Below are 14,288 nucleotides of genomic sequence, written 5' to 3'. Positions count from 1 at the left end.
CACACATCATCTTTCATAAGACAGGAATGTGTGCGACCTGGTAATTGGCTGTAGTTGGTGAGGGTGAAAGGGAAGAGAGGGAACAGAGGTGGGTTCTGATAAAAAGATTTGAGGAACTCTCAGATTTCCATATGACAGACCAGGCCAAGTCTCCTCTGTCAGTGAACTCTCCTCTTAGAAAAGACACACCCAGAAGATAAGCAGAAAAACGCACACCTCAGTGGTAGCGCAGCACAACCCTACTGCTGGTTTAAACCAACTTTTCAGATCAGATCGAAGTCTGTGTGAAGCACCAAGTGGCTGCTCGACAAGACATTTGTCATCTCAGAGTATCGAGAGACAGCATACTTTCTTAAGTATGATTTGCAAATTATACGTAGATTCCCTCATGTCGTTCTTGCATGTTATTTGTTGTCAATAAGAGAATTGATAAGTGGCACCAATAATGGAACCAGAATCCTTCCTTAACCTGAACTATGGAACATTCTGCCTGGCAGGTCTATAGTTGATTCATCACAACATAATCTGGTCTCTTTGGTCTTTGGTTCTCTGCAGAAGTCTTTGGAGTTTGAAGACCTGGGTCCAAAGAGAATAGCTGTCCTGGAGAAGGAGGCGGAGGAGTGGAGGAGGAAAGCTGAAGATGCGGTCGCTTCCATTCAGGACATCACCGTCACCTACTTTGCACAGACTTCAAAGGCTCTAGCAGGTACACGCTGCGTGTTTACGTCCAGTTAAATGAAGTGTAAGTTCACTGTCAGTCGTTTAAGTCCTACAGACAATAGACAACAAAGACGGGTTAAAGTCTCTGCTCAGACAGGGTTTACAAAGTCTGACGGTGTTGGCCTCCATTCAAGGAGCAAGTCTACAACTGCCCCCCACCCCGCCCTTCTCTGACTCACATACACACACCCCTCATTTACATTTACACACGTGCATAAACACCAACAGATGCAAATGGCCATTATAAGAGTTGAAATTTGAATTTCAAATGAGAGAAAATATAAATCAAATTTTCTCATTACTTATTTTGTATCTCTCCCGAAGCACTCTTGCGCCCCCAACAGGAAAAAGCAACTTTGAAAAACAAATACTAGACTGGACTCTCAGTATAAAGTTACTGGACTACTCAGTAGTAAAACATGAGTTGGGGCTTTTGGGCTGCTTGTCCATCATTTGTGTTGAGGTGCCCAGGCTACTGATCAGAAGTAAAACACAGGGTCAATATTGATTGTGAATACTACATATATACTAAATATATATATACTAAATGTATTATAAATGTAAAAATGCTCTCTTTCTTAGAGTGAATTTCTATTTTCTCTCTGCGTTCCTGTTCCAGGTATGTTGAAACAAATGGAGGTGGATCGGTGCCGCTTCGGTGCGGCCGCCTGGAAGGCTGCAGTTCCTCGACTGGAGAAACTCCGCTTCCTGCTGGCCAAAGAAACACTGCAGCACATGAGAGCAGCAGAGATGTGTCTCAACCGAAAGAAAGGCCGTATCAGAGAGAAGGTTTGCGTGCGATCCGTTTATAGGAAATCCCACATTGTGTTGTTGGCCTCTGCTGTAGCTAACACTGTGTCGTGACTTACGCCTCGTTCTGTTCTTGGATGTGGCAGGCTGCCTATTAGCTCTGCTGGGTCTTTTAGCTACAGTAGCTGTGGTCCCATCACCTAAATATAAGACAGAAAATGCCCGTGATCCTGCAGAAACTAAACCGGTTTAATAACTCTGTGAAAATTTTATACTGAGAACTTGAAGCACGCAGTCATCTGCAAACACAGGAACATAATTATTTTTAATGGATCACAGTGTTTTTGTAAAACTGACAGGCGCTGCACTGTGACAATTTGACTTATTCAGAGAAGAGAGGAGAGAAAGTTCTTTTAAATGTCTCGGCATGACTGCGTTTTTCATCCAATTATGCTTTAAAGAACAAAAAAACAGGGTCCTGGCAGCAGTGAAATAAACCCAGAGCAGCACAGAGGCAGCAGCAGGAGGTTTGATGATGAGATCTGTGAACTCACACCTACTCACCTTCCTGCAGCAGCTTCACTCTCTGCTGAGTCTGGTGCTACGGCTGCAGAATATCAAATTATTCTTTTTTTCCTTCTGTTTCTGTGTCTGAATCTAACAAACTTAATTTAATTCTAATCTAATTACTTCAAAACCGTTGCTCATCACTAACAGTTCAGACCTCATTCAACATTTGCAGAGAATTTGAGAAAAGATTGTTGAAAGATTTTTTTTTCTTTTTTTTTTTTTAGCACCACTGAAATCTTTCATTTTCTGTGTTGCTTTAACAAATTCCACCAACTTCAGAAGTTGAAGCTCCGGCTCCTCCACAGGAGCGTCAGACTCACAGTTAGCATCTTTTCCCTTCTTTTAGAAAGCAGTAATTAAGGAAAGTGAAAGTGAACTACTTGTCATTGTGACACAGCACACACTGCACTGCACTCCACTGCACACAACCTCTGCTTTTAACCCATCACCAAAGTCAGTGCCCGGGAGCAGTGTGTGGGGACGGTGCCTTGCTCAGAGCACCTCAGTGGTAACTTGGCAGCTGGTGGACTCGAACTTGAACCCAAGTCCGCTTCCTTAACCACTAAGCCACCACTGCCCTTAAATGACTTTTTTTTTATTGGTGGTGCCGTAGCGGCATTTTTATTTTGACAATTGTAAACAGTGCCCTCCGGTGGCCATAGATGATGTGGATAGCATTTTTGATATAAGACACTTTGGAATATAAGTCGAGAATCCAGAAAGCTACTTTAAAAAATTTTGACTTGTACTCAAGAATATACGTAATATTAAAAAAAATCAGCGTGTGTAATATTAATTAGGAAGAGTACATTTAGTATATTTAGGTATATTAAAACCATACAGTACTGTCAATTTATAAGAAGGCCCCCAGGGTCTGACTCAGATTGTTCTTGTTGTGCTGCAGCTCAGAGGCCTGTCCGGAGTCCAGAACCAGACGCAAGACCAGGAACACATGACCAGCGTGGACCAGTTGGAGCTGCAGTTCTACGAAACCCAGCTGGAACTGTACGACACCAAGTTTGACATTTTAAAGAATGAGGAGCAGCTGCTGGTGGCTCAGATAGAGACGGTGCGACGACAGATTAAAGGTAACAGTAGTACACAGTACTGCAGTACTGTGTAGGACACGCCTGAGGCTGCAACCACACGTGTCACTTTTGTTCTGAATGCACAAACACTGACACGGCCCAATGGTGAAAAAAAATTTCACATATCTGAGCCGCATCTGATTGGATTAGACTGCAGTCAGTCAGTCAGTCAGTCTGTCAGTCAGTCAGTCAGTCAGTCTGTCTGTTTGGTCTGTTGTGAATGGGCTTTTCTCTGAGGAACTCTTTAAGCAGGTAAATATTTCCCTAATTGCTCCTCCTGGGAGGTAGAATGTGTGTGTGTGTGTTTAATTGTGTGTGTGTGTGTGTTTGGCAACACGTGTCAGGATTAACAACCAACCAACCAAAACAGACAGACATTTTTTGTCAGTGGGAGGTGGTACTACAGCACCAAATGACACTAAGTGTGTGTGGGCCAACCATTCAGACTGATCTTCTTTCAACCATAGCACCAAATGACACTAAGTGTGTGTGTGTGGGCCGACCATTCAGACTGATCTTCTTTCAACCATTGACATTAAATGCAAATGAACAATTTAATGAAATTATCAACGCAAATCAAATGTTTTGTAAATTTCTTGACACTGAACAAAAATAAACATCAACACGTTTTTACTAAAGTCACTGGAGCTTTCATCCTTGGAGAGCACATAAAATGACAGGTTTGGTGGCTAGAGCGCGGCCACAGGTCTGCTGCCATCTTGTGGTGAATTACAAAAAAGCTTATTTTGTACAACTGTGTTGTATTTTATATATAACTGTGTTTTATACAACAGTGCTGCTAGTTCGTATAGTATTGATGTTTATGACAGAGGCTGGGGGCCGGTGGAAATTTGAACATGGTCTGCAATTGGCCCACGGGCCAGACTTTGGATCTGCCCGGTTTAGATGAATTATCTAATACTTTGAACTGTAGGATCTTCTTGTGTAGTGAGTGGCCGGACCCTTGTTTGTGTTCCAGAACTGAAGGAGGAGGTGGTCTACTATGATGTTTGTGAAGACCAGGAGGAGCTGCAGAGCATGGTCCACACAGGCCCGCAGCACGGAGACTCTGCAGCCGTCCATCAGCACAGAAGACACCTGCACTCCTTAGAAGCTAAGAGAGGCGCCATCTGTGCTCGAAGAGCTTATCTACGCAGCAAAAAGGTGTGGGCCAGAACGAACCTCAAAACAGTCTCATGTAAATTAGCTTTTCTGGCTAACACAAAGCTAGGTCTACGATATTACTGGCTAACGAGATTTTTCTGGGCTTAATTTGACCAAGATTTGGCTAAGATAATCCTAACCTCTCTGAGTCTTGAGATCCTCCTTGAATATTTTTGTCTAACATTTAGCTTTTCTGGCTAGTAATTACATATTTTTCTTTAAATACTATATATTTTTAGCTGACTTAATTTTCATTTGATAATTGTTTTTTTGTTTTGTTTGGAATATTTTCAGTGGCAGAGACGTTATTTTAATGTATTTATGGAGCAGACGACCAATTGAGAAAAAACAGTTTTCTTCACTCTGTTCACTCTCCTGCCCCCCGGTGTCTGAGGTTTTCTTAAGAATTTGTACAAGGACATTTTAGAACGAGTCGCTTAAGAAACCAAAGGATTTTAAAAATACATTTCTGGAGCAGAATGAGAAATCGGCTAAATTTTGCACTGATGGACCATTAAAATATCATCACACAGATTATTGGTCAATTATTGACCATATGTGTGTGTGTCTGCAGGATCAGTGCATGGAAGCAAGAGAGCAGAAGACACAGGCAGCCAAGCAGATGACTGACGTCTACACCCAACACCATCAGGTTCACCTGGTACGTCACAGCAACAAACCTGAGTCCAGTTGTCCTCGCCATGATTCTGACCTCCGTTTGTTGTCTGTAGAAACGGGAGCAAAAGAAAGAAGAGGATCAGAGGAGAAAGGAGTGGGTGGACCAGGAGCGAGAGAGGACTCTGAACAGATTAAGATCTTTCAGACAGGTGAGGGTTTCCATGGCGATGGGATTCTTCATCAAAATGCTAAAAAGAAATGCTTGTTGTTTTTTTTGTTTTTTTTTTAGAAATTTCAACGATTGGAAAAAAGCTTGAAAAATGTAATTTTAATTAAATTAATTCAAGTTATTTTATGTTTCTCAGTCATGGTGTCCTGACAGATCAGGATACGCCATCAGAATAGTAGGCACTACCTGCTGCGCACATGCACGCAATTTAGCATTTCTGTGTATTTAATAAAAGTATGACAATCCATAGTTAATATCCTCCCACGTTATGAGCGCACATATTTTTATGATAGCATATAATCAGCCGATGACTGTCATTTTGAGTGACCTGTACACTATTCTGATGGTGCATTCTGATCTGACAGGACGCCGGCTGTTGTCTTTTCTTCAAACCTTCCCCGGTGATAAATAATCAGTTTATATTTGTAAACGTAACAACGTCTTTGATCACTGATGTTCTGTTGTTGTTCCTTCTTGGTCGTTGTCATAGAAACGTCAGGGTCAGTACAACCTTAAAGCTCCTTGTTCGTGGTCGTCACCATCAGAAGTCCCCGACTCGTCACAGCCACTGTCCATCATCAGCCTGGGACCGTCTCTGTCCGGGCTGGACGTCCCTCCTCTGTCTGTCTGTTCTGAACCCAGACGCAAAAAAACACCCAAGAAACCTCGGGTTAAAGATGTCACCGTTCAGATCTTCTGTGCTGCTCCCACTGCGCCTCCTCCTCCTCCTCCACCACCGCCTCTTCCTCCTCCTCCTCCTCCACCACCACCACCACCGCTGCTGCTCCCTCCTGTCCTCGACTCCTCTGAGGACACACCCAAGGCTCTGAGTGACAAACAGGAGACTCCTTTTCCAGCCAGGAACACGCTCAAACAGAACATAGGTGAGAGAATTTTTTTTTTTTAAACATTTCTGTCATGTTTAGACCACACGAGGCGTTCACCTCCTGTCCCCTGTCCCCTGTCCCCTGTCTCTTTAAAAGCCGAAGTGAAGTGAAAATTTAAATGTCATCTGTGGAGCCATCAGTTCTGTCCTTGAACTGTTTTCTCCAGGAACAATGGATGAAGTGCTGGCTTCACTGCAGAGAGGACAGCTCCAGCTACGAAAGGCCCCCACTCACAAGACAGCGCCACCTGCTGAGGATGCAAGAAGCAACCTGATGTCTGCCATTCGACAGGGCGTCATTCTGAAGAAGGTGAGGCACGAGGGTGTCGAACACGCAACCTTCTTCAAGCAGATGGTTAAACTATTGCTTGAACTTTCTCTCCAGATGAACTTTATGTTTAAATCAGGTTGAGATAAAGCAGAGAACATAATTTTATTTTCTCGTGAAGTATTTTCCTTCCTGTAATTTTTCTTGTACATTTTACGAGCTTCTAAAAACTCAGCACACTCAAATTTAGACATTTTTTGGACGCCAATTTTTAAAGCATGTATGCAAAAAAGATTTATAAAACTCTAATTCAACTAATATTCAGCTTAAAGTCTACTTGTCCTTGAGCTAGTTATTGCATACTTATATATTTTTTAAAAATATTCTTTAGGTGGTTCCCGGTCCACCTGAGAGCCAGAGCAGTGGAGACAACGAGCTGGAACGAAGCATCAAAGCCGCCATGATGAGGATGAAGAAGGTGTCCGCAGACTCCGACGAGGAAGACGAGGACACGCAGGGCACAGAGTGGGACATCTGAGAGGAGACGGTTTACTGCTGCTGCTGCTGCTGCTGCTGCTGCTGCGTCTTTATTTTATATTTTCTGCCAAATTAGAGACAAAATCTAAAAACACAGGTTTTAGTTTCCCTCTGACTGAAAACCAGACTCTTACCAACAATCACGTTTCACAGCCGTGAGAAGTTGAAGTGAGAGAAAACCAGACGAGTGTGTCATAAATGAAGACGTTTTTTATTATTATTATTATTATTAGTCGACTTTACCAGATCATCTGTTCTGCTGTCCCTCCCTCCAGTTTTATTGACAACGTTCAACAACACAGAGTCGACAGGTTTCATTTTTATCAGCAATCTTCTTTTGACGACCCACACCCCCACAAATTGAAATACCATTGAGAACCTGATAACATGTATATTTTTATCTGTACAAACCACTGTATGAGTTGCTGCCACCTAGTGACTGGAGGCTTGTTATTATTCAAGCATTAACAGCAGTGGTACACTTATGATCAGCGTGCCATATTCCATTGGAAGCGAGTTGACTCATCCCACGAGTCAGCGAGTTGTTTCCCAAAGACAGGGTCGCAACCCTCAGGTGGGACGCAAGAGATTTTTTTTGGGGGGTCGTCTCGCATCATGTTTCCCAGGAGTTTATGAATAATGTCTATTGACTTGGGTCGTGAATGTTTGTGACTTTTAAAATATGGGTCCCCAGAAAAAAAGTTTGGGAAACACTGCGTTAGCGTATTGAGAGCTGGGGGTTTTTAACCGCTCGATTTACCGTAGGACAAATCCTACGGTAAATCTCGCTCCTGTCTTTGTCCTTGATGTTAAAATACTGCACATATTTAAATGAGGACGACCCAAAGTAAAGAAACACACAGCACTGCAGCTGTGTTCAAGTACCAGTAGTATCCCTCGATTAAAACCTGGATTTACATCAATTTTTTTATTGTAGAAGAACTTGAATGTTTGACATAAAGTACATCAACTGCAGTAGCTGCCCTGAAATTTTATTTATTTATTTTTTTAGAAATCCCAAACTGAATGTTTTGATGCACTGCCTGTGGAAGGAGAAAAAGTAGCTGAAGTCGTGTCTGCAGAGCTCTGAGTCTGGGAAGGTAAAAAAAAAAAAAAAACCCCATGTACTTCACATCAGACGACACACACCTGCACTGACACGACGACGCAGCCGTCTGAGTCTCAGCTCTGCTGCGTTTAAATACACCTGGTTTTCTCCATCAAGGGCTGTGTCACACTGAGTGTGTGTGTGTGTGTGAGTGTGTGTGTGTGAAGAGTGGATTTACTGCTGTTATTTGTCTACACCGACCTGTTGTCACGTGATGTGGTGTTTTTAAGGCTTTCTCTCTCACTATTGTTGTTCATGTACCACTGTATGTCCACGTGTCTTATCTTTAGTCCACCATGTTTCTGTAACCGTTAACCCTTTCAACAAACCTTATGATCTAATTGCCTTAAAGTGTAACACGTTACTGTGGTTGATTGTCATCGTCAGTTGATCCAGTTGGTAATTACTCTGAGAATCTGTTCATACACAGTACTGTGCAAACTTACTGCGCAGTACTGCGAACTGCTGTAGAGTTCAACACTTGTCAGTTGTTTTTCTTTGTCGATTTACAGAAGACCACGTACACTAATAAAAAGACGCATTTAAATAAAATCCACATTTGTTGTTGTTCAACCCCGTGGCCGTCAAACCAGCTTCAACCGATCATTCATTCATTCTTCATTTTAATTATAATTTTAGTTTATTTCCAGTAAAATGCAAAAAATATTCTATTGCACAAAATATTGTTTTTTTTAAAATATATTTTAGTTAGTCCATAAATCCAAAAATATATGTCCAAAAATGCATTAACATAATCTGTACAACATCTGTACCAAAAATACCAAAAACTTGTTTTGTGGAAAAATTGACGCAGAGTGACATACTATGAAAGATTACTATGACTTTTATAAGAAAACATTTAAAATGTCCAAAAATGCCTCTAACTGCAACAAAATATCATAAAATTAGCAACGATGTGCACAATTTGTACCAAAGATTGACCAAAAATCTGAAAGAGCTGTAACTTTAAAAAAAAAAAAATTAAATGTGTAGAACAAAACATCACCTGCTCTGGTTTTTTTTAATATCTTGAGTTTTTCTCGTGAAATGTTGTTTCTCTCCAGTGAGTTTCAGATGAGTTGCGACGACATCTGAGGCTAAAACACTTCTGCTTCTGCCTTCAATAATAAATGAAGATGTGAAACAAAAATACCGGAATACGTTCGGGGCATTTCTTCACATGCCGCCTCTGAATCTCTGCATCTGAGCTGTACCTGGAACAACCTCATCTGCAAATGCGTCACATCATCTCCATCTGGGCTGTGAACAACTGTGAGTGTTCTTCAGTGATTGGTGAGCCCACGTGGGATGAGTCACATTGTCATCTTCCTCCCTCTCTGTGTTTGCCGCTCGCTCCCTTTCACACATTTCTCCTGCAGTGACAGCTCAGAAATCTGCAGCCAGTTGTTGTCAGGTTTATCCAGCTCAGTGTGAATCATAGACCCTGTATAAGAACTGGATGGAACCACCTCCATCACAGGTGGGTTTGAAGACTGAGGAACACCAGTCGAGCTGGTTTCAGAAAGGGTTTTGGTTTGTATATTTAAACATGACTCTAGTCCTTTAGTTTATATATAACAAACTATATATGTATACTGTATATATATATGTTTAAAATGTTATTGTGACTAATTTCATGAATAAGAATCAACTTTAGACCAGCTGTTCTTAATCTTTCCGCACTGTAGATCATCTAATTAGACCTAATCCTAATTAGATTATTAGCCTACTACACTGTACAGTGAAGGAGCCCTTTACTTACATATAAATTCCCAATTGAGGAACCTAATTCTAGTAGGGATCAGGTGCCTTCACCTGCCATAAGAAGGAGCTACAGTACCACTAGTTGTGCTGGTAACCCCAGTTTGAGAACCATTGGTCCAGACAGTTCCCCAGCCCCTCACAGGGCCCCATAAAGAGACACGTACATTCACACTCATGGTTAGAGTGAAGGATGGTAACCACTCTGCCTCCGTGTCTCATGAGTCTTTCTGTTGTCTTGAAGAAGACGTGGAGCTCTGACTGAAACAGTGGAATCATCGAGGAACTACTGACTGACATTATAGACCAAAAGACACCCAACTCGCATATAAATCATGGAACTCTTTAAGTACTTCCTGTTGACTTGGACTTCACAGCGGTTCTACGGTGTGACGTGACGTCTCCGCTGCTGTCACCGGGGGCTTTTCTGCAGCTTCTTTTTTGACACGTTAAAATTGCTGATGTAACCTTGGGGAAGACGTGTGGCAGCTCTTTGGAAAAAGCCGACTATTTAATAACAACATGAGATTCCACAGCCTGTTCCTATGGTAACAGGAGTCTCAGTGGTTGTGTCCTACAGTGCAGTCTCTCTCTCTCTCTCTCTCTCTCTCTCTCTCTCTCTGTGTGTGTCTCTCTCTGTCTGACACACACACCCACACCCACAAAGCAATGTAGTTTTAATTATGTTACAGCATTTCGCCCACTCGTCACCAGTCACAGACGTACAGCAGTGAAGAGCAGAGAAAACACAAGGGCAGATTCCCCACAGCTGCTCCTCAACATTGTTTCTGTGGTTTTGTTTTCCCTATTTCCAAACATTTGTTTGTAAAAAAAAAAAATTGTAATTAAAAATATCATGTTTATTTTTTACAACCAGAGAATTAAAGTTCCCTAAAGGTTTTGACAAATTTTCACTATTTGACTATGTCAAGGTAGAGTTTTCTTTCTGGAAGGTTATAATAGTAAAATAATTTAACTATGTCAAGGTAGAGTTTTCTTTCTGGGCGTAGCTGCTAGTTGTAGCTAACATTAGGCTCTTCTGAGCTGTTTATATATATTTATATATTTTTTTTTTACCAGTTGTTTGTACAGTTTTCAAGCTGTCATCTCCTAAACTCTTAGCACCATCTTTGCTAACACAGTAGTTATCTTCTGACAAGATTTTAGGAACTTATTGGAAACATTGATGTTACTTTTTGTTAGCCTCTTTTATTAGCTATTTTTGAGCTGACCATGTATCTATACCTACAATGAATTTTATCCTGGTTTATTTGTAATGTTCAGCTATTTGGGGGCATTTAACTCAATTTAGCTGAGTCCAAATTCATTTTGATATAAAAAAAATACATTATCTATTCGGGTTTTTATCCGTCCCTTAAAATCGTCTTTTCTTTAACGAATAAACGTTAATAAGGGACGTGATTTGTTCCGTATTTCCTTGTAAATGTCAAATACACACGGCTGTCACTCACTAACGCTCCTCTGCGTGTCTGCGCATGCGTGTAGTGCTGTCATGGTTGCCTAGAGACAGACACCACATACGGGCGCGCCTTTTAAAAATGTCCACTACACCCGAAAACGCCCCGACTAAAATACAGACGAAAAAAAACAAAACAAAACAAAATTGACAGTTGTCTACTGTTTTGAACATTAAACATATTATGCTGAGGTTCCGCCTGACTAAAAAAACGAGTCGTCATCGTCATCTTCCTCCTTCCTCCACGGTCGCGGCGTGTGACGTCAGACGCCGTAAACGTTCACCGCGTGCTTTAAAAGCCGCAGGTGAACGAAGTTATTAATGGCGGCTCTACCTGGTCCGTGTGAAAGGCTCAGTTAGAGAGGTAGGTTACTTTTGGACCTTTATTCCCAACTGTTGGCGTTTGGGCTCAGTTTATTAGCATTAGCTGGGTAGCTTAGCCTTCACTTGAAGGGAAAGAAAATGCATTTAAATCCTTTGCCAAAGTTAATTTAAAATGGCGGATCCACGTGGTCACGTGGAGTTTGTTTGGAGAATGTGTTTTGTCATTTAATCACATTTTACCAATTTAGTGTTTTTTTTTAACTGTTTACATTATATTAATGTTCTAATCAACGATGTTTAAAATGAACAGATACACTGGGATTTCTGCACAAGGAGACCAGGTCAAAGTTGTCCAGTGTCAAAGTTTACTCCTGAAACTGAAAGACAAGGTGAGGTGATCTGTAGAGTCAAACTCTGGTTTTCTATTAAATATAGGAAATCTTGATTTGACAAATGTTGTGCTAATGCCCAAACATCAGGTCTTAACATGATTCCTCTGCTTTATTTTCCAGATTGTTTGTCCCTAAGATCTTCAACACAGTAAGGACTGTTGTTTTTTTTATTTATTTATTTTTTTTAAATGATCATTTCAGTCTGTGTGGTCGCCGCACCGCTGCTGTTCTCAGTTGTATGTATTTGTGTTTGAGCAAATGGACCCCTGTCTTTGGTCTGGTTTGTTTCCTTTCTGATTTTTTGGGATGGTTAGTCAGTCAGTCAGTGAAGTCTTACAGATGGACGGCTCGCTGCTCACAGTTGTTGTGATTCTGGTCCCTATTTTCTAATGGTGTGGATGTGGAACTGCTGCGTGTGTGGGTTTGATTTGGGACCATGGTGGTTCAGAGTGACGTGGCCTTGAAGTGTGTGAGTGACTGGAGTGGTTTTTTAGCTCAGCAGTTCCAGTCAGTAAGTGTGAAGACGTTCTGTGCGCAGTAACAATTATTACTTTTTAGGTGCAGTCGACAAAGGGTGAGTCCAAAACTTTAAGTTGTCTTCCTCTCTGGATGGCTGTCCTGTCAGCCTCCATCTGTCCCTGTCCTTAGACATTCAGAATCAGAAATAAAGAAAGCTCATTATTATTAATTGTGTTGTGTTTTTTTTTTTTTTTTTTAATTAAAATTTGACATGCAAGGTAAGTGACACTACGTCTGTTCTATCCCAGCCGCTGAGCTGATCTTGGTCTAACATGGCTTCCTGTCGTGACATTTTTTTCCCCCCAGCTGCCATGCTGTTCTGTCCTGTCTGTCTTACCTTTTTACTAAAATCTTGCATCTAAAAATGGCGAGTTGTCGGTCGACATTAAGCCAACATAATTACCACTGTTCAGTCTAAAGTAAACCATAATGTGTGTGACACAGCTGAGGAGAGTAGCAGCAGAATTTCTCCAGTCTGTACTTTCAAGTTTGTCTATTCTGGATGTGTGTGTGTGTGTGTTGGGGACCAGATGTTGAACCAAGGCTGGACTGACATGTTGTTTCTCATCTCTGAAGACAGGGGTCTTTAGTACTGGGTACAGAGCTGTTGTAGCACTTCCTCTTGGTTCCATACCGACCTGTTTGCTGTCCTTAATTTCCCAGGGTGGCCATAAACTAGTCTCATAGGAACATTTGTAATTTTTTTCAATTAAGACCCCACTGGCAGTTTATATAACTGCAACATACAATTTTGACGTCCAGTTTGCGATCCTTTTCCACAATTTTGGCCGTTGCAGCCGTCTTTTTCAATTTTGGATGTCCTTCTGCTCCACAACTTTGGACGTTTGGTTTGATGTCATTTTCGTGCTCTCACACAGGTTAGATTTCACGTTTTGGTTTCTTTAATAGAAAATGTACTTGGCAAAGAGACAACCCACGATTTAATTTAATATTTAGAATTTATTTTAAAAATTGTATTGACAAGTTCTATGGGCTGAATATCAGAAGATAAAGGGACTGATGTGGACCTTTGGTACTAATTTTATATATATATATATATATATGGTATAACTATTTAAGTCTTTAGTTAAATCTGAGACTGTGGTGAGCATCCTTTATTTTCATTTCTGAAAGATAATCTCTACTCCAAACACAAAATCTTGGATTTCATTCTGTGCTTCTTCAAATAAGTTACACGTTTCTATCAAAGCTGGAAAAAAAAGTCAAAAACTAATTTGGTTGATTTATTTCTGGAGCTGCAGGAAGGAATGTTCAGACGGTGGTGTTTGGAGAAATGAGCTGTTCCCTCTGCTACAGGAATTTCTCACATTTCTAAGCCTATTTATCATATTCCTACTTGTCATAATCCTGGTGAAATATGTCACTTACTTGTGATTTAATCCCCCATCATCCCTCGCTGTACACCTGTGTGGGGATTACAGCTATATATAGTCCTGTGTAAACAACATCAGAGGAAGTGGTTCGGCTTCAGTGCTGGAGTCTCAACAGGAGGCATCTGTGATGCTGGAGGTCGGCTTCCCCTGCATTCAGTTGGATTATCATCCAGGAGAAAAGGCCTCAGGATTTTGGAGACAGCAGGAAGCTCGTTTGTCAGTTTACTGCTCCAGTCCAATGAGGATTAGTGAAAACTCTGGTCTTCGTCTGTGAAGCGTTGTGAAAGATGACCTTAATTTGAACCCAAATAAAGAAATAACCACACAGTAACTCAGGTTTGTTATTAAACTAAACTTTAACAATTGTTTTTTCTATTGTACAATATTGAACAGGAGTCACAAAAGTGCACAAGAGGCGTTTTTTTTAAAAGGAAGGTTCACGCAAAGATGTTCTGGTGGGGGAAAAAAAGACTAAAGAGTTCA

At 41.2% G+C, this 14,288-nt stretch overlaps 1 protein-coding gene and 1 long non-coding RNA gene across 2 annotated transcripts; both read left to right on the top strand.

Moving 5' to 3' along the window:
* Nucleotides 1-483: 483 nt before the first annotated feature.
* Nucleotides 484-8,490, top strand: whamm (WASP homolog associated with actin, golgi membranes and microtubules; the record flags this gene model as incomplete). The annotated part of the gene is made up of 9 exons (XM_025055836.1): nucleotides 484-706; nucleotides 1,340-1,509; nucleotides 2,945-3,128; nucleotides 4,108-4,292; nucleotides 4,867-4,953; nucleotides 5,024-5,119; nucleotides 5,630-6,023; nucleotides 6,193-6,335; nucleotides 6,685-8,490. Coding segments are annotated over 9 exons (1,629 nt in total), but the record flags the coding sequence as incomplete, so codon positions are not given.
* A 2,392-nt stretch (nucleotides 8,491-10,882) lies between these two features.
* LOC112487025 (uncharacterized) lies at nucleotides 10,883-14,223 on the top strand. Its single transcript, XR_003049728.1, has 4 exons — nucleotides 10,883-11,540; nucleotides 11,811-11,889; nucleotides 12,013-12,040; nucleotides 14,199-14,223. It is a non-coding gene; the product is annotated as an uncharacterized LOC112487025 (long non-coding RNA).
* Nucleotides 14,224-14,288: the final 65 nt, after the last annotated feature.

This window comes from Cynoglossus semilaevis, chromosome 5, assembly GCF_000523025.1.
Source record: "Cynoglossus semilaevis isolate Cse_v1.0 chromosome 5, Cse_v1.0, whole genome shotgun sequence".
In the NCBI taxonomy this organism is placed as follows: domain Eukaryota; kingdom Metazoa; phylum Chordata; class Actinopteri; order Pleuronectiformes; family Cynoglossidae; genus Cynoglossus; species Cynoglossus semilaevis.
This window is presented reverse-complemented; position numbering and strand designations above follow the sequence as displayed.